This window comes from Pimephales promelas, chromosome 8, assembly GCF_988280905.1.
Source record: "Pimephales promelas chromosome 8, fPimPro1.hap1.1, whole genome shotgun sequence".
Taxonomy (NCBI): domain Eukaryota; kingdom Metazoa; phylum Chordata; class Actinopteri; order Cypriniformes; family Leuciscidae; genus Pimephales; species Pimephales promelas.
The window spans coordinates 34707920-34726955 of record NC_142776.1 but is presented as its reverse complement, the minus strand read 5'-3'; the positions used below and the strand labels follow the sequence as shown (position 1 = coordinate 34726955).

Genomic DNA, 19036 nt, shown 5'->3' with positions numbered 1-19036 from the left:
TTGGACCGCTCATGCATGTGTAGCTCCCCTTTAAAGTGTATGTGTAACTTTAGACCGGCTCTTCTGTGAATATTTGACCCCACAGACGATCACACTCGTGTCAGACTGCAACTGCTGGAGGGAGACCCCCACTCTGACTACATCAACGCCAACTATATAGACGTGAGTATGACACATTTGCATTCAGCATACATGACGGTCACCATGATTTGTTCCTGGATCAACAATTTTTGTTGTTGTCAAGATTTCTTTCTGAAAATGTAGCCCTAAACCTAAAATCAGAGGGAAATGATATGTGATCTATAGTTGCAAACCTAAACCTGACATAAACTGTAAACTTGTCCCTCAAATCTGATTGGTTGTTGATCAAGGAACATGTTGTACTTGGTGAAATCTTGTTCACCCAGACATAAATGTTCATTTTCTGAGTTTCAAATAATTTGATAAAAAATTATCCTGTTCCTTTCTATTTATCAAAGAATACTTGGCGATGGACTCCACAAAAATATTAAGCAGCACAACCGTTTTCAACATTGATAATAATCAGAAATGTTTCCTGAGCAGCAAATCAGCATATTAGAATGGTTTCTGAAGGATCATGTGACACTGAAGACTAGATACAGAAAATTCAGCTTTGCATCACAGGAATAAATTACATTTTAAATTCAAATTCAAATAGAAAAGTTGTTTTTAGATTTAAAAAAATATATATATTTCACAATATCACTGCTATTTACTGTGTTATTAGTGTTTTTCTATTATGCAAGCATTAGAGACTTGCTTTCAAAAATATAACAAAATCTTACCAACCCCAAACTTTTGAACGGTGCTTTATATTCATATATCCAGATTTCTGGTACAGTTTCTCGTATGTGTATAAGTTGACTTAAACATCAAACAAGCATGCTGATAAAGATTGAATATAGTATTGATGACCTTTAAAATGTGTCTTGACACAACTTCACAACTTCAGTCTTTGCTGTCAAAGAAGGGCTTAATAGATTAATGCATCATTTATGGCATATTTCTGCGCTTAAACGCTCTTCTGGGTTGCTGAAATGACTCTACGCTCCATGTCCACAGCTAGCGACAGCTCGAATGAAAGTGCTTCCCTGGCTCCTCTAAATCCACTAACTTGATCTAAACACCATAAAGACACAGTCGATATGATTGTGATCATTACAAAATGGAGAGTAAACATGTGCAGATATGCTTCAGCGCGAGGCTTCTCACCCCGCAGCAGCTATAATCAGGCCACCCAATCTTATTCCTGATAATAAAACAATTACGCTCCCCGTCGTACCACAGACCCGGTCGTAAACTGCAGCGGTGCTTTTTAAGCTTGACAGGAGCGAAGCTACATCGGTTGGCAGTTTGTTACACGGTGGTTAAAATGCTAATGAACCCAATGCATCAGAAAGGTGAAATTATAATGTCTCATTGAGTGCCGATTTGGATTCAAACAGTCTTTATGCAAGTTCATTGTTGCATGTGGTTTGAGCAGGTAGAGAAATTAGTTTCATCTGAATAATTTTCATCTTCCTTTTCTCATTCTGTTTCCCAGGGCTACCACAGACCAAGGCACTACATAGCCACACAAGGTAATTAACTAAACCAAGATAACTCTTCTGACATGGACGCAATCCACACATCTATGTTGATATATTCAAAATAAAAATATGATTCATTAAAACATCCTAGAATAAAGCACTCACTTGTTGTCTGTACAGAGATGTGAACGAGGTGTTTAAACTGAACGCGTCGAGGCGAACGTTCTTTCACTTTTCCATTTGTCCTGCTGTTGACAGACTTAAATGCATGGAGTATTTTAGAAACTGAACGCACATTTACTGTGTCCATTGTAGATAGCGCCAGTAATTATAATGTTTTCTATTTGCTTTTGACGTGACGCGACACAATGCTCACATCCAGTTTAGTGAGTTTATTTTGTGCTTCATATAGGCTTCTTATTTATACATTTGGTTGTTTTCTGCTTCTATTAGTTGTGTAAGTGTAAAATATTTGAAGAGTTCAGATGCAAAAGCCTCTAAATGCCATTTGAAATTTTCTTCTAAAATGACCATTTTTATCAAGCTTGTATATTTAAGTTCAGTAATTTCACTTAGATGACAATTAATAGGTAATCTTCATTGCCATTTAAGTGAAATTACTGAACTTAAATATACAAGCTTGATAAAAATGATCATTTTAGAAGAAAATTTTAAATGGCATTTAGAGGCTTTTGCATCTGAACTCTTCATTTGTAAATTAAGTAAAATGTCACCCTAATTGAGATCCTTTTGATTATAAGCATGGTACGCACTGTTAAATATCAGGAAAGCATTACTGGAAAGTAGTAATTTTTCATATTTAATAAGATATTGCTCACTTAAATAGTATCAGAGTAGATAGTCTTTGTCAGTGTAGCTTAGAGCCCGACCGATAAAGGATTTTGAAGGCCGATACCGGTACAAATATTTTTGGGTTTTAAAATCCGATATTCCGATATGTCGGACGATATTTTTTTTTATTAAATATTGTTGGATTTCACACACGTGTAAAAGAAAAGCTAACTTTTCTGCACAAGATACGTTTGATACGTTTTCTCTATGTCTAAATGTTCACTCCTCGCAAGTATAACTTACATTTTACAATGCAGGGACTGTAACTAGAGATATGCTAGCTATAAATACAGTAATCATTACTTTATTTAGGCAGAAAAAGTTCATTGTGGTTTCCAAGCTCATTAATGTTAACGTTAGCGGTCTTCCACTGATGATACTGCAAGTTGTAAAACATACATTTTCAATATAACAGGCCGAGGAGAGATGATTGAAGCGTGTTTCGTCCGTTTTTATTTTATTTTTTAAATATTCATTTATCGGCCATTATAACTGCCGATATCGATATTATGAAAAATGCCTAATATCGGCCGGCCGATATATCGGTCTGGCTCTAGTGTAGCTTACTAGTTGAAGTATATATTTTTTCTGGAGTTAGTGCATCTGCAACTAAAGGATTTTTAAAAATTAGTTATTCAAATTAATTCGCTGTATTACACCAATTAAATTCACCTGTATTGGTCACCAGAAAGATCAACCCAGGATATACCAGCATGGACTACTGTTTCCCTCAGAGACTGTGAATCCATAAAGAAACATTGCATCTTATTTCTAGTTGTGTTGTGAGTCTTGCGTGATCTTAGTGGTGGTTTGCTTCTAAATTTGTCCCTCCTCCTCTCTTGTAGGCCCCATGCAGGAGACCGTGAGGGATTTCTGGAGGATGATTTGGCAAGAGAATTCTGCCAGTATCGTCATGGTAACCAACCTGGTGGAAGTGGGCAGGGTAGGGTTCTTGTAATTATATCTTTCCTTAATAAACATCATAGGATTGAGAAAGTTAACTGCTACAGTCTAGCATTTAAACTGAGTGTGTCGACATTAAATACAACGCGCAAATATATAAATCTGTGAGGTAGGTGCATGTTTGCACAATGTATTTTAGAAGTAGCATCTAGCAAGAATTTTTTTTTTCTGTATCTCAAATAGCAATCAACCTCATGGTTGTGGGTTCCATCCCTCAAAATATGCAATGCATTCTCATCGCTTTTGACATTTGCATCTAAATCCGACGCACATGGCACCCTTTAGCGTCAATATAACACGCTTCGGTTATGGGTAGGTTTAGGTCTGGGGTTAGACCACTAGGAGGCGCCTTCTGGCCCATATATATCTGCGTCTCATATTTGACGCTAAAGGGTGCCATGTGCGTCGGATGTATATGACGCAGTATATGACGCATTGGGATTAGTCCGGGCTGATTTATGGCATATTTAAATGGCAAACAAACAAAAAGGTTGCTGCCTTCAATTTTTAAGTACAATCAACTTGGATGTTTAAGTCATTTCAACTTAAATGTTTCTGTATAAACAAGGGGAACTTTAAACGAGTGAGCATTTTGGAGGACACCCTAAAATGGAGCACAATTAGGTGCACAAGTCCTTCACTATACCCCCAACGAGAGCTGTTTGATGTCACAATGAGTATAATTGAGCGGTGTTCAGTGATTGGCTCCGGTGAACTCGGACCACAGGGGTTGTTCATTCCGAGATAACATCCTCTCTGACAGGTGGCCAATTACACCTCTCTGTGTTTTCAAATGTCATCGGGGACTTGTTTCTGCAAATGCCAATTTGACTTAGACCTTGCTGTAAAATAGAGTAATACAGAAACAAATTAAGATGCAGGTGTTGTGTTATAATGTGTATGTGTTCGTAAAGGTGAAATGCGTGCGGTATTGGCCTGACGAGACCGAGGTGTATGGAGACATCAAAGTGACGCTGATCGAAACGGAGCCTCTTGCAGAATATGTGATCAGGACTTTTACTGTTCAGAAGGTAAAACCTCATCCTCCATCTGTACTCCATTCAAATGAAATGTCTCTCAAGTTGTGTGTGTGTATATATGAAGAGTTCAGATGCAAAAGCTTCTAAATGCCATTTGAAATTTTCTTCTTTAATGATGATTTTTATCAAGCTTGTATATTTAAGTTCAGTAATTTCACTTAAATAACAATTAATAGGTAATTATCATTGCAATTTAAGTGAAATCACTGAACTTAAATATACAAGCTTCATAAAAATGATCATTCTAGAAGAAAATTTCAAATGGCACTTAGAGGCTTTTGCATCTGAACTCTTCATATATATATATATATATATATATATATATATATATATATATATAGACATTTTAAAAAAAATAAAACTTCCTTTGCGATAGGAAAAATGAACTTAATTCAAAATATGAAAACTGGTTTCGCAAGTACATTCAGAAGTAAAAACTTTTCTCTGCACGCATCTCTTCATCCAGACGCATGTTCATCCATACCATATGAACCATCAGCTTGTGTTTAAGCTCATAATGCATCTCGCACTCAATCACTTTTATTGTTCTTATTATACAGGAACAGATTGGCGTCAGATCTGCATAAATTTAAAAACAAAAACCTAACCACGATGTTTTAACAAACAAACTTTCCGAGATCTCAACATAAGCCAACAGACAATATATGAAAGCAAATCGCAAAGAAAGCTCTTAGGAACGGTAGAGTTTTGTTGTTGAATGTTGTAATCCAAACAGAACAGATGTAGGAAAGCTTTGACAGTGGGTGAAATTAGTGTTTGAGAGTCGTTTTTGAGGGGGAGAATGCAGTATGGAACAGCATGTCATCAGCAACTTTCCTAAATCACTCAATCCATCTGTCTCATGAGGATGCTGCCTCTCAAACGCTTCCTCAACTTTGAAAGAGAGTTGTTAGGGTACATCCTCCTCTCAGCGCATAGTTGTGTTTCATAATGAGTGCGAGCAGAAAATGACAAGAGATGTTTTCTGGATATCCAATGGGGACTTTTGCTTAAATCGCTGATTCTCAGATGTTTCTCCAGAGAACATTTTCTCCAGAGAAATTTCTCCTTAAATCCAACAAAAACATGTCTGGGTTGCATTGCACACCAAATAATAATAATTCATTTAAAAGTTATTTTATGAAGGATTTATGTGTATTTTATATTTTTATATGGATAGACGCTTTTTTTTTTGCATTGTGTTATAATGTGCACGTGTATAATTTTCTTGAAGTGAAATATTATTTATTTGTATCCATTTATTTATTTGGGGCGAGGAAAAATAACATTAACTGTTTCTTAAGATCATTCTTGAGTGTCCTTGTGTGTCTAGGTATGCATTTCATCCCCAAGTGTTGGACATTAGAGCGTCTTCTTTTTTTTTCTTTTTCCAGCTTTCAGTACTTCTCGTCATCTATAGCAGCTCAGTTACGACTCTCCAGACACACACACACTAATGCACACAAGCTGCATTTAACGGCTACATGGGTCCTTGCTTGGTGATATCAGCACCTCCAGGCATGGATTACGCTGCTCTCGAACCCAAATTATAATTAAAAGCTTATCAGAGCATTAAGTGCTAGTAAGGAAGTAATGGGAAAAGGTTTCTACTGTAACACAACACTGTGTGTGGACAAGCCTCAGCGCTCGCACAGATCGAACCACATGTATGCTGTGGTTCAAACACTGACTTTTCAGTGTATTTTCTAAACTTAGTTACAGTGTTACGTTAAAATATACATTTTATGATACCTTAATTATAAGAGGGCTCAACAATACGTTTATTTAATTTATTTTTAATTTAATTTAATTTTATTTAATTTTATTTTATTTTATTTTATTTTATTTTATTTTATTTTATTTTATTTTATTTTATTTTATTTTATTTTATTTTATTTTATTTTATTTTATTTTATTTTATTTTATTTTAAATTGTTAAGCCTTGCACTACACCTTGGTATTTACACTATACACACTGCAAAATATACCACATGGTGTTGACTTTTATTGACATGCACTTATCGGGTGTCGTAATCCTACCCATCTTCTACCATAATCACATACCTGTTACTTTCAGATGATGACACCTGTAGATATTAAGCTCACCACATGCTCTTGTTTGCAGAAGGGTCACCACGAGATCCGGGAAATCCGGCAGTTCCATTTCACCAGCTGGCCCGATCACGGCGTTCCCTGCTACGCCACAGGCCTGCTGGGCTTCATCCGCCAGGTCAAGTTCCTCAATCCTCCAGATGCAGGGCCCATCGTTGTGCACTGCAGGTGTGTTCTTATCTTGATTTTCTTTCTCTTTGTTCGTCCCTTTCTCACTTTTCTTATATACATTTACTGTAAGTTCAAAGTTCTGGTGTAACATTGGGCTAGCAGTGTGATTATGAATGTAAAATGAGGCATCCATTGATTATTTAAATTAGACATTCTCTCTGAGGCCTTTCAGTGGCTGCTACAAATATCCTGTTATAATTTTAAGTTTGTTTAGGCTGATCTTCAAGGTGATGTCATAAACTGTCATTTTTTATGGATTTAATTAAAACAAATCTTTATTATTTTAATTAATTGTATTTTTTTTTTTGTTATTAATTATTTAAAAATTAATTGCTTTAATACAGCTTTTTTGTATTCATTTCTTTTTCTTATCTTATTATTTGTAAGGTGTCCTAGAGTGTCTTGAAAGGTGCCAATAAATAAAATAAATTATTTTATTAATAATTAATACAATAAATTATTTTGTTTAGGCTGATCTTCAAGGTGATGTCATAAACTGTAATTTTTTATGGATTTCATTACATATTTTAAATAATAATAAAAAAATCTTTATTATTTTAAATAATTTAATTAATTATTTTATTATTAATGATTTAAAAATGAACTGCTTTAATACAGCTTTTTTTGAATTCATTTTCTTTTTTCATCTTATTATTTGTAAGGTGTCCTAGAGTGTCTTGAAAGGTGCCAATAAATAAAATAAATTATTTATTATAACTAATTTTACGTGTAACAGCAAAAGAACCCAGGGAGTTACAAGAGAAAAGATGATTTTCACACATATTCATGAGCTGACACATTCACAAATCTTGGATGTTTCGGCACATGGATACACACTCACCTATAAGTCTGTCCGCAACATGTAAGCATGCATAGATAGAAACACACTCACAATTGTGGGGAGTAATTGGGAGCCGTGTGGGAAGAAGGTTTGGGAATGAAAGGTGACAGCAGGGCACTGTGAAGTGGCAGCGTAGATTTGCAGTCAGCCTTGCTTTGCCGGAGACGAAGCAGATGTGACGAAGAAACTTCCAGAACAGATTAGCCCAAGTGTCGAGTGCTCCTGGTGCGGAGATTAAGATTTTGATTCAAGATAGTTTTTCAGAACATTACAAACCGTCTTTACTTCTGAGGAAATCTAAAGGAGTTTTAGCAGAATGTCTTGGCGGCTCACAACAGGTTTGATGTCAATAATGAGGTATTTTGAGAACCAATAATGTTGGTCAATGTATTAAACCTGACCCAACCATCTGATATGCCATATTTAACTCCATTTAAGATTTACAGAGAATGGGGAGATATTAGTAGTGAATAATGTTACATTTTGGACATACATCATATGACGTCTAAAGACTTTCGAGTGATATGGACTGCTGTTATGGTGCTTTAATGAAGCTCTATTGTCATTTTTGTTGCTTGATAATGTCTGTCATTTACTTAAGTTGTATGCAAAAGAGCAGCCGAGACATTCTACTAAACATCTCCTTTTGTGTTCCACTGAAGAAAATAAGTCCTTTTTTAAGTTCCTTTTAAAGGGAACACAAGCAAATAGATATTAAGTTTATGTGGTTTATGTAAGTTTATGTAAGATGAAATGTGCACATTGAACTAATGAACACTTGGTATCTTATGGCAATTCGCGGATGATAATAGTGAATGAGTGACTGAGGATGTGAGGTGTAAAGGATATCCTCCCCCGTCCCTTGCTTTCTTTCTGTCAGTTGTTTACCACTCGCACCATTAATCACTGTGAGTGACGGCCAATCTGTGGCTCGGTGGAGCTGCTCTGTGTTTGTGTGTGTGTGAGTCGTTTTGGAGTGACTGATAGCAAATCTTCTGTCCAAATGCTCTCTCTCACACACACAAGCATCTTGGTCTGCCAGAACCTTGTTTTCGTAACACCTAACATTTGGATCCTAGCAGAAATCTCCTCCTTATGAATGTGTTATGTGTGTGTGGGTCAGCTTTTATTCATGTCTTGAGGACCAAATGTCCCCAGAAGCAGAGTCAAATCTTAAATTGTGTAGATTGTGGAGACCAGCAGTTCCTGCGAGAAGAATGCCTTCATAAATAATCAAATCATTTTCTGTAGGTTAGGTCATGTCTATGTTACTTTTGACCAATTTAATGGATCCTTGCTCAATAAAAGTATTATTTTATATTAAAAAATATTTCATACTTTTGAACAATATACACTACCGGTCAGTGTTGTAGTACTCGAGACTCGGACTCGTCTCGGACTCGGTCTCGAGACCATATTTTAATGGTCTTGGTCTTGTCATGGACTCGTGTCCATTTGGACTCGGAATTGGCTCGTACTCGAACATTTTTTTTTTTAGGATTTGGAATTATTCCCGAGTCCACTCGAGTTCAATTAAAAATATTTTTCATGATTATTAATGTATGTTAATAAAATTTTTCTTCAAATTGATTGACACACCCAGTGATTGGTGATTTTCTAGTGCGCAACTGCGCGTGACAAATTGTAATAAAATTACTTTTAACACCACCTACTATGTGGCCTTTTTACCCTAAACTGATCATATTTTTAAAACTCTAAGTAAATTCAGTAAAAAAAAAAAAAAAAAAAAAAAAAGGATTTCTCTAAGTAAATAAAAGTAAATTAGGTAATCAACCCTCACTGGTCTCGGTCTCGACTCGGACTCGACCGTCTCTGGTCTCGGACTCGACTCGGACTCGACTCTCTCTCCCGAAATATATACATTGCAACAAACATTTCTGATTATTATTAATGTTTACTGTAAAAAATAATCCTGTAAATAAAACAGGAAACTACTGGCAGCTGTGGTTCCCAGCATCATATACCGTAACTTTACGATCTGTTACTGTTTTTGTGTTCGAACATATATCTGTTAAAGTAAAGTTTAATACTGTAGCTGACAATACAGTATTTAGCTGTTAGTTTCAAAAACAGTAACATACCGTAATTTTACAGTATGATGCTGGCAACCACATGCAGCTGCCAGTAGTTTACCGTTTATTTTTTACAGGATTATTTTTTACAGTGCAGTGCTGCTTAATATTTTTGTGGAAATTTTCATTGATAGAAAATAAAACTATAGTATTCAATGGAAAGTCTCCATCAAACCAAATGCATTTTTTATTTTATTTTTTTTGCTTTTCAGCTGTAATAAGAACAATGAATGAATTATTAAATGAATGAATGAGTTATTTATCAATATTGTCTTAATATAATATGGTTTATATCATTTAACATACATTTATTAAGTTGTCTTTTCATTTAATTTCGAGAATTTCGTTCTGTCCTCTCCATCGCAGTGTAGTCTTACATCATGCAGTCATACTTACTCATACTTCTGTCATTTCCGCAGTGCTGGTGCTGGAAGAACAGGCTGTTTCATTGCAGTGGACATTATGTTGGACATGGCAGAGAGTGAGGGTGTAGTGGACATCTTCAACTGCATCAGAGAGCTGCGCTCACAGAGAGTCAACATGGTCCAGACAGAGGTGAGCAGCCCTACAGCCCTGAACAACACTATCTTACATGATCCTCAACCAGATTGTGCTCATTTATTTATTTAATAATTTGCTAAATTAACAATTCGTTCACTTTCGGTATTATTCACTCACTAAACTTTTCTCTGTCTCACTAATGCAGTCATTTACTATCCTGATTCACTGATTCCCTATTCAGAATAATACGTTACAATATTGTGTTCCTCCAAAATTAAGTAACTAATTATGTTACTTAGAGTCAGCAGCAAACATATTGGTTAATGAAGTGAGATTAAATGCATAAAGTATATTTTTGTAAGTTAATTACTGCAGGTTTGTGTAATATTCTCAATTTGCGTTTCACTGTTTTTAGTAAGTTTGAGTGAGATGATGAGTGAATGCCTGCTCACATTTAGTCCATAACTACAATAATCATCATGTTCACACAGCTCACACAACGCCTCTGCACTTACTCCTGATTTCTCTCAACATTTCTCTCAGCTGCCAGTCAATAAATGGGAAAACAAAGAAACTTGTGGTGTTACTTGTGGTGAAACTTAATGTGTTACTTTCAACACTCAGTTGCAACCTCACTCGCTTACTCACATAGCCTTTTATTAAGCTCTGTGAAGTCTGTGAAGATGATATTGAAGCTATCTATTTTCAACTTAACCTTTATTTTCCCTACTTTAATCCCCACACTATAACATCAAAACAGCCTGAACATGAACTTGCCTAGACCATGACAGGCAGAATTGACTGAATATTGGAATTTAATTCATGCCCCCTAGTGGTGTATGTTTATATATATATATATATATATATATATATATATATATATAAATGCAACAAAGCAATAATTACACCAAGTATAAACTAATACATTTATTTATTAATTAATTTACATTTCATATTTTGACAGCAGTGTTTATAAATTCTTTAAGCCTTGATTTTCTAGCATTTGACATGAAAAACCTTCTTATTGTTGTACTAATTATTACTTAATACACTTACTACTATAATTATTATTAGCCTATATATAATAATATAACAATTTAGATGCATTTGATTTCTTTTATAAATTGCATAAATAGCAATAAATCACATACTACATCAAATCAACGTGCTGTTTTATTCGATCTATTCAGATATTGCAGGTTTTTGCAGTGAGGACAGCATGCTTTTAAAGGGCTAACACTAAACACAGCGGCCGTGATAATGGCTTCTGGGAGGCACTTTGTGTCAGCCTGCAGTTCCATTCAAAGATAATCCTCCACAGACACAACACACAGCAATTAATCTTTTAAAAGGCTTTTTCCTCATCTTTTGTCCTCAGACCTCTGCAGAAGTGCTCACCAGGTTATGGAGTAATAGGTACGAGAGGTCAGCTCAGCTTGACTGTAGCTTAGCGAGGATCAAAGGCCTACATTAGCATTCAAACCTTTAAGCCGGAGGCATTGTTGAGCTAAAATATGGATAATTCCGGCCAATATGTGGGGCTGGGGTTTAGGAAGGAGTTTAATATTAGCTGCAGGATGGGGATGCTGTTTGAAAGCCTCCTTGATCTCATTTTTAAGGCAGCGGTAAAAGCAGTTTCGAGGGATGCTGCTGTCGCCGCAGGACTTTAGCATCAGAAGTTGCAACGCTTAAATCCATGTAAAACGTCCCTGAGGCAGGAGTCATTCCCCTTCAGCAAACTGCGGTTCATGCGTCAACGTCCATACGAATGTTTGTGAGTGGTACCGACTCCATATTTCCCTGATGATTTGCAATGATGCTGTGCGGCGTTTACTCTCAGCTTCTGAAACGTACGTGTTTGGATGCTCATGAATTATGTACATTGTCTGGTTTGAAGATGTAGAAGTTTAAATCGAACCCTTAATTACGGTAGAGCTGTGATTATTGTTTTTATCATTAAAAAATTAGCGCTTAAATGCCAATGGGAGGTTTTCTCGTGTGGCCTACCAACCACCAGCAGCTGCAGTCATTTGCAATCATGAGATCATTAAAAGTGCTTTCAATATGGTTGACATGTCAAATGAGATATTGCATTACTTTTAAATCTTAAACTTATTAAATAATATTCAAATATATTTTTAGCGCACACACATAGTGTATAACAGTAATATTTACAATATAAACAAGGCGACAAGGCGAATTAGAAAATGTTGGACACCAAGCACAAGACATGATTCATAAAAAACATAGTGCATCCATATATAGATCACACACACACACACACACACACCATGGTACTGAATTTCATAAGCATAATATTAGCATCTCTTTCCAAGACTGTACCACATTGTTTTTTGTAAGTGTTGATCTCTCTCTCTCTCTCTCTCTGCAGGAGCAGTATGTGTTTGTGCATGATGCCATTCTGGAAGCATGTTTGTGTGGGAACACGGCTATCCCAGTGTGTGAATTCAGAGCCATCTACTACAACATCAGCAGACTGGACCCTCAGACCAACTCCAGCCAGATTAAAGATGAGTTTCAGGTGAGAAATACACACAAATATGGACCACGATAAACCTTTTCCACCAAAATAGCATTGTTTTTTTTTTTTTGTAGATAATTTCTTAGATGAGAAAGTAGCGTAGATCCAACCAAATGTAGTATTTGCCACCACACACCAAAATCAAAACAAAAATAAATGTAAACATTATGAGAAAAAAAACCCTGAAATTGATTCTTACACCAGGAGATCTCTTTTGAAGGTATTATTTTACAAAAATTAGTGCATCACTGTGTCTAAATTACAAATCTTATTTCTCACGGGTTATTTCTTTTGTAGCTCAGGAGACACAAATGAGACAATTGTAGACACACAGTAAAAGTACAGACCTAAAACATTATTGTGAGTTGTGTAGCTCAGATCATTTGGTCTTAGGGTAAGGGTTAGGTTAGAATTTGACCAGAAATAACTGGAGTTCAAAATTGAGATCTCAGTTGTAGCTATGAACAGTCTGTAGCCATGTTTTATCCAAAGCTGAGAATTTAACAAAATTGCACAAAATTGGACCACATAAAACCTTTGGCGCAGGCATTTGAGAATAACCAAACCAACATTTGAGATGCTGTGTAATAAAATTGGTCTCCTAATTAGTCCAGCTATCTAATCACATCCTCTGTTGAGGCAAAGTCATTTTTCTGTCGCGCATCGACCAATTAGTTGAGTAAATGTGTTTCCAACGTAGATTATCCTTAGATTATCTTCTTGTTGAGTAAAAAAATTGTCCACCCCGATTGAGCGTGCATAATTGTTTTAATTTATGCACATCTTGGCTTTCCACCCAGCATGTTTTATGCAATATCTTTAAATTTTCTTAAAGCTACACTGTGTAACTCTTTTAGTTTATTCTCAGCTAAAAACACTTAGTTCTTTCAAAAATATATGTGCTCATTAATGTATATTTACTTCTTTCAAGTAATAAAGTATTCTCGTGTGTATAATATGCCATTGAAAATACATACGGGTAAGGGGTTCTAATGTCGGTCGCCATGTTGCCCCTCCATCTTGAAAGTACATTAGCCAAAGAGGGACATACCCGTTAATTCAAGCTTCGCCTTTCGCGTTTACGTTTGAGTTAACAACACTCATGGACGAAGTCGAACTAAAAGCCATGTTAATATTGGACTACATTGGCCACCGTAGGAGTTCGAAATCGTACTGGATCGTTCACTGGATGGTCATATACCTTTTCACCGCTAGATGGGCGTAAAAATCACACAGTGTAGCTTTAAAAATAGGTAGCTGGAAACATAGCTTTTGGAATTGTTTGAAAAAAAAGGAGGAAGAATTGAGACACTGAAGAGATCTCATTTGTGATTGATCTTAAAAACGGTTGAAACATACGTGTTTTTAAAGCTTCATGCTTCTTGTTCCTGCGGCTCTTAAACTATAATCAGTGAGCAGCCCACATGGAGGCCTAATTTACTGAATCCTCCAAGGTTTTCTGCTGTCGATTGGCAGTACTGTATTATGGCTGAAGCCCTCGCGGCTATTTCGAACAACTTTATCAAGCTCTCTGGTGTGATTTCAGCATGATTCCCCCTAAATTCGAAGTGCTTTTGAAAAAGTCAATCTGCAAAGCGTGGTGGCGTCCTTAATGCATTCAGATGAGGCAGGTGAGTAAAGACAGTGACTCAGACGTCAGGGGAGAAAGCTCTTTTTACGAGCCATTGGCGATCTGCAAGAGCCCCATAAAGCCCAGAGCTGAGCGCTTTCTTTTCATGGTGCCTTTATGTTTTGTATTCCCTGTGAAATGAGTGAGCTGCTGCCGTCTGAGGGGAAGCAAAGCTTCAGATCTGTGAGGCGTCTCATAAAATATGATGAATATGTTTCTCTCTTCCTTTCCTCCCAGATCTTTCGTTCTCTATCTAGCGTTGCATCTTTCTCTCTTGTAAGCCATTTTTCACTGTCTGTCTCTCTCCCTCTCTCCATCTGCATCTATCTCGATGTCTCAGTGTGTCTTATACATAAGTAATGACTGACCTTCAGTTTACTCAAATATTTGTGTTGGTTGTGGTTGGACCAGCAGTGCGCAGCTTTATGTTTGAGAGCCGTTTGTCTTATAGGTGTTTCATGTCTTCTTCCTCAGACTCTGAATATAGTGACACCGCGTGTTCGCCCGGAGGACTGCAGCGTTGGCCTGCTCCCGCGTAACCACGATAAGAACCGCAGCATGGACGTCCTCGCGGTGGACCGCTGCCTGCCTTTCCTCATTTCTGTTGACGGCGAGTCCAGCAATTACATCAATGCAGCGCTGATGGACGTAAGTTTCATTGCTTTGTTAGAGGTCACCTGGCCTACATTGTTTAATGTAAAAAAAAAATATAGTCTTGCATTGAACTGTAAAGGGTTTACTTATAGTGGTATAACAGTCATAATTTAGTTTTTTTTGAGCGAATAAACTAATTTAACCCTCTGATGGTCCTCGGTCTCTTCTGACCGAATAATTTTCTGTTTTGAATTTGAAAAAAATCCCAGCTTCATCGAAAGGTTATGATACTTGGTGACTTTTCTGGCATTTGGTATGTGAATACAAAAAAATAAATAAATTAGGTCATGATCCTAGCATGCTAAGTGGTCGTAAAAAAATTAGTCACAATTTTAGTCTTTGGTCAAAAATGACCCACCCATAGGAAATAAATGGAAAATTGACAAAAAACAAACAAACAAACAAACAAAAAACTTTTAATAAGAAATCGTTTTTGAGATTGCTTTAAATATATATTCAAATCCACCAAAAAAAAAAAAAGTAAATGTGTTCTATGATTTTTTTCTATACTGTATCCTGATGGTGCTAATTTTCTTCTTTTCTGAAGGCCTAGACTCTATATAAAACTAAAATGCTGCATTAATAATTTTTTGAAAAAATATATATATATATATATATTTAATAGACCATAAATATTGCATAAATATTAATTCCATCAAATTGTCTCAAAATACTAAATTAAAAAGAATAAAATATTATAGAACAAAAATAAATTGCATTTATTTTTTACTGGGATGGAGGAAGTTTCATTTTTAGGTGTCCAGTCAGTTCTGACCGGGAAGGGACGTAACTCCTAAACAAAGACCATCAGAGGGTTAAGATCATCAAACTTGAACTGATACATTCACACTATATACTACTAAAAAGCTACATATTTAAAAGACCTAAAATGACATGTAGGGCCTTGAATAGTTTAGTCATTTTTGGAATTAAAGGGGTACTCCACCCTAAAGTGAAAATTCTGACATCATTCTCATCATTCGTTCTTCAAAATATCTTCCTTTGTGTTCAGCAGAAGAAAGAAACTCATACAGGTTTGCAACAACTTGAGGGTGAGTAGTGATGATTTTGGGGTGGAGTATCCCTTTAAAGGCATTTAAAAGGCATTCACTAGAATGAATCGAATGTTTCAAATGCAAGAGCATTTAGGACAAGCTAAATTACTAGAAGGAATCTAGAGTTTTTTGCATTCATTTTAGTTTGCGTTGTTTCATCCTTCAGTTTTATAGTCACAGATGTGAATATTTAAGAACGTCGTATTCGATAAATAGTTTATTTGGACTATAGGCCCGTTTACACCAAGGACGAAAGCTATAACGATAAAGATTGACTTCGGAAAATCGTTCTAAATATAAAGAATAGCAGACTTCACGCCACAACTATAACGGAGATCATTGGGATCACTTTCACAATCATTTTTTTTCTAGCTGATGAATGATAAAAACATTGCCAGCCAATCAGAATCCATCCTGATTTTAAGAGCTCAAACCTTTAATGCTGCAGATCACACTTATTATAAACAGAACGTTATCATCTGCTGGTGTAGACGCTTACTTACATTTATTTATGAGGGATATATACTTTTACAGTATATTAAAGTAAATAAATAAAACACTTTATATTACATCACTTCCCATAGTGCACTCTGATAAATCCCAGGTAAGTGGAGCAGAGATCACACAGTGACAATCTCACAAACAAGCCAATTTAACAAGTACAAGATTAGATCACATCTCCGTAATCTCCACACATAGATCATAATCACCCCAGCATCTTGACGCAGCATCCAAAAAGGATAATCAAGGCAGAACACACGCGCCTCAGATAAAGAACAACAAGATGAAAAAAGAGAAGATAAGCAGCAAATGAATTGAACGGCCAACCCGTGGTAGAAGAGTGTGTGTGTTTGTCTCACACGGAGCCTCGGCAGTCCATGTCAATGAATCCCCTGGCAAGGTTATCACTCAGTCTCTGTGTTTCCTGTCCCTCTGCAGGTCTCCATTTAGTTCTGGTCATTACATATGTGAGGCACGTTGGGATGTGTTGGGTCCAGGCACATCTTCAGTGCTGGAAGGAAGAGTTAACTTGTTCTCTTTTTGATTGCTCTAGAGCCACAAACAGCCGGCAGCCTTCATCGTAACACAGCACCCTCTGCCCAACACCGTGGCCGACTTCTGGAGGCTAGTGTTCGACTACAACTGCTCCACCATTGTGATGCTGAATGAAATGGACGCTGCGCAGGTATGTGAGGTACTTGACCCTCGCCTTTTCCATTGCACTTCTTAAGGTGGACGATGGGGTTCGTTTTCCTCATATTGTTAGATTGCTTCTTTTTTAATGATTCTCAAACTAATAAGAGGGCTAATCCAGAATTGCAGTCTAAAACAAAAGGTGTTTATGCATACATTAATATAATAAATAGGGCTGTCAAACGATTAATCGTGATTAATCGCATCCAAAATAAAAGTTTGTGTTTACATAATACATGTGGGTGCACTGGGTATAATTATTTTGTATATATATAAATACACACACATGCATTTATATTTAAGAAAAAAAATATAATTTATATATAAAATATTGATATTTATATATAGATTATAAATACAGTATATACATGAAAATATTTCTTAAATATATACAAGCATGTGTGTGTATTTATATATATATTTTATATATAATTTTATATATTTAAATTTAATTTTATATATATATTTTTAATTTTATTAAATTAAATTAAAATATTTTAATTAAATACATTTTTATAATTTAAATAAATGATTTTTATCATTTTAATTTTATATATTTAAAATTATATTTTATATATAATTTTATTATATATATTTTTATTATAGTTATATATATATAAAATTAAACACAGTGCACCCACATATATTATGAAAACACAAACTTTTATTTTGGATGCGATTAATCGTGATTAATCATTTGACAGCTCTAATAATAAATTATATATAATATAAAAAAATGTACACTACTGTTTGGATTAATGCTTTTATTCAGCATAAAGGATTGATCAAAACTGACAGTAAAGACATTTATAACATTACAAAATATTTCCATTTCAAATAAATGCTGTTCTCTTGAACTTCCTATTCATCAAATAATCCTGGTTTCTACCAAAATATGAACCATGACAACTGTTTTTAACATTGATAATAATCAGAAATGTTTCTTGAGCAGTAAATCTACATCAGGATCATGTGACACTGAAGACTAAATTACATTTTAACATAATTCAGATAGTTATTTCAAATTGTAATATTTACAATATCACAGTTTTTACTGTTTTTTTGATCAAATAAATGCAGCCTCGAAAGCATAAATACCTTTTGAAGTATGTCTAGATGATAAGCATTCAGTGTATATAAAATATGATAACAGTATTTTTGTTTCCATCACTGTCTTTTACTTTACTGTCGGAAATGTGCAGAAGTTAAGAATGAGATAATTCAGTTGTTTAGTTTCAGTAAATGATCTGACATTCTGAAAGTGATGTTCATAATATAACAAACTCTTTTATCTCAGACGATCAAAGGAAGTTTGATTCATCATGATGTGACTCATAAGTTTGAGTGAGGGATCATTGGAACAGATTTCTTTGGCACACTGCAATTTGAGTTCAAATTAGTAGACTTTAAAATGATTGAGTTATTTCTATTTCTCCTGCACTCTTTAGATGTCCATTATTGAGTCACGTTGTCTGGATGTGAACAACTGCTCTGTGTTCTTATTTGCTGTAATTCTTGCCCCCGCTGCAGCTCTGCATGCAGTACTGGCCAGAGAAAGGCTCCTGCTGCTACGGCCCCATTCAGGTTGAATTCATCTCCGCCGACATTGACGAGGACATCATCAATCGCATTTTTAGGATCTGCAACATGGCACGGGTAAGTGGGCTCAGTGCACAGGGAAGGGAGTGGGACTTTTGGATGTTTAATAACTCTGCGTGACTGAGTCAGAAATGTGTTCATTTTATCCTTTTCTGATCCACAAGGTCTAATCAGGTCTGTCAGAGCGTTGAAAATGTGATATGTACACTACAATTCAAAAATTTGGGGTCTATTAGATA

The 19036-nt window shown here is 35.6% G+C and overlaps 1 protein-coding gene across 10 annotated transcripts in view; it reads left to right on the top strand.

The window, feature by feature from the left end:
• Nucleotides 1–19036, top strand: part of ptprt (protein tyrosine phosphatase receptor type T) — a 259071-nt gene that overhangs the window by 230407 nt on the left and 9628 nt on the right. For 4 of the 10 annotated variants that reach the window (XM_089134443.1, XM_089134448.1, XM_089134447.1 and 1 more), the window contains 10 exons: nucleotides 77–162; nucleotides 1565–1601; nucleotides 3248–3345; nucleotides 4280–4396; nucleotides 6531–6685; nucleotides 10042–10177; nucleotides 12516–12665; nucleotides 14770–14943; nucleotides 17059–17199; nucleotides 18729–18854. In XM_089134443.1, the coding sequence (XP_088990569.1) occupies nucleotides 77–162; nucleotides 1565–1601; nucleotides 3248–3345; nucleotides 4280–4396; nucleotides 6531–6685; nucleotides 10042–10177; nucleotides 12516–12665; nucleotides 14770–14943; nucleotides 17059–17199; nucleotides 18729–18854 (1220 nt within the window). The remainder of the gene's footprint in view (nucleotides 1–76; nucleotides 163–1564; nucleotides 1602–3247; nucleotides 3346–4279; nucleotides 4397–6530; nucleotides 6686–10041; nucleotides 10178–12515; nucleotides 12666–14769; nucleotides 14944–17058; nucleotides 17200–18728; nucleotides 18855–19036) is intronic. The other 6 variants (XM_089134445.1, XM_089134442.1, XM_089134450.1 and 3 more) reach the window with 2 other exon arrangements.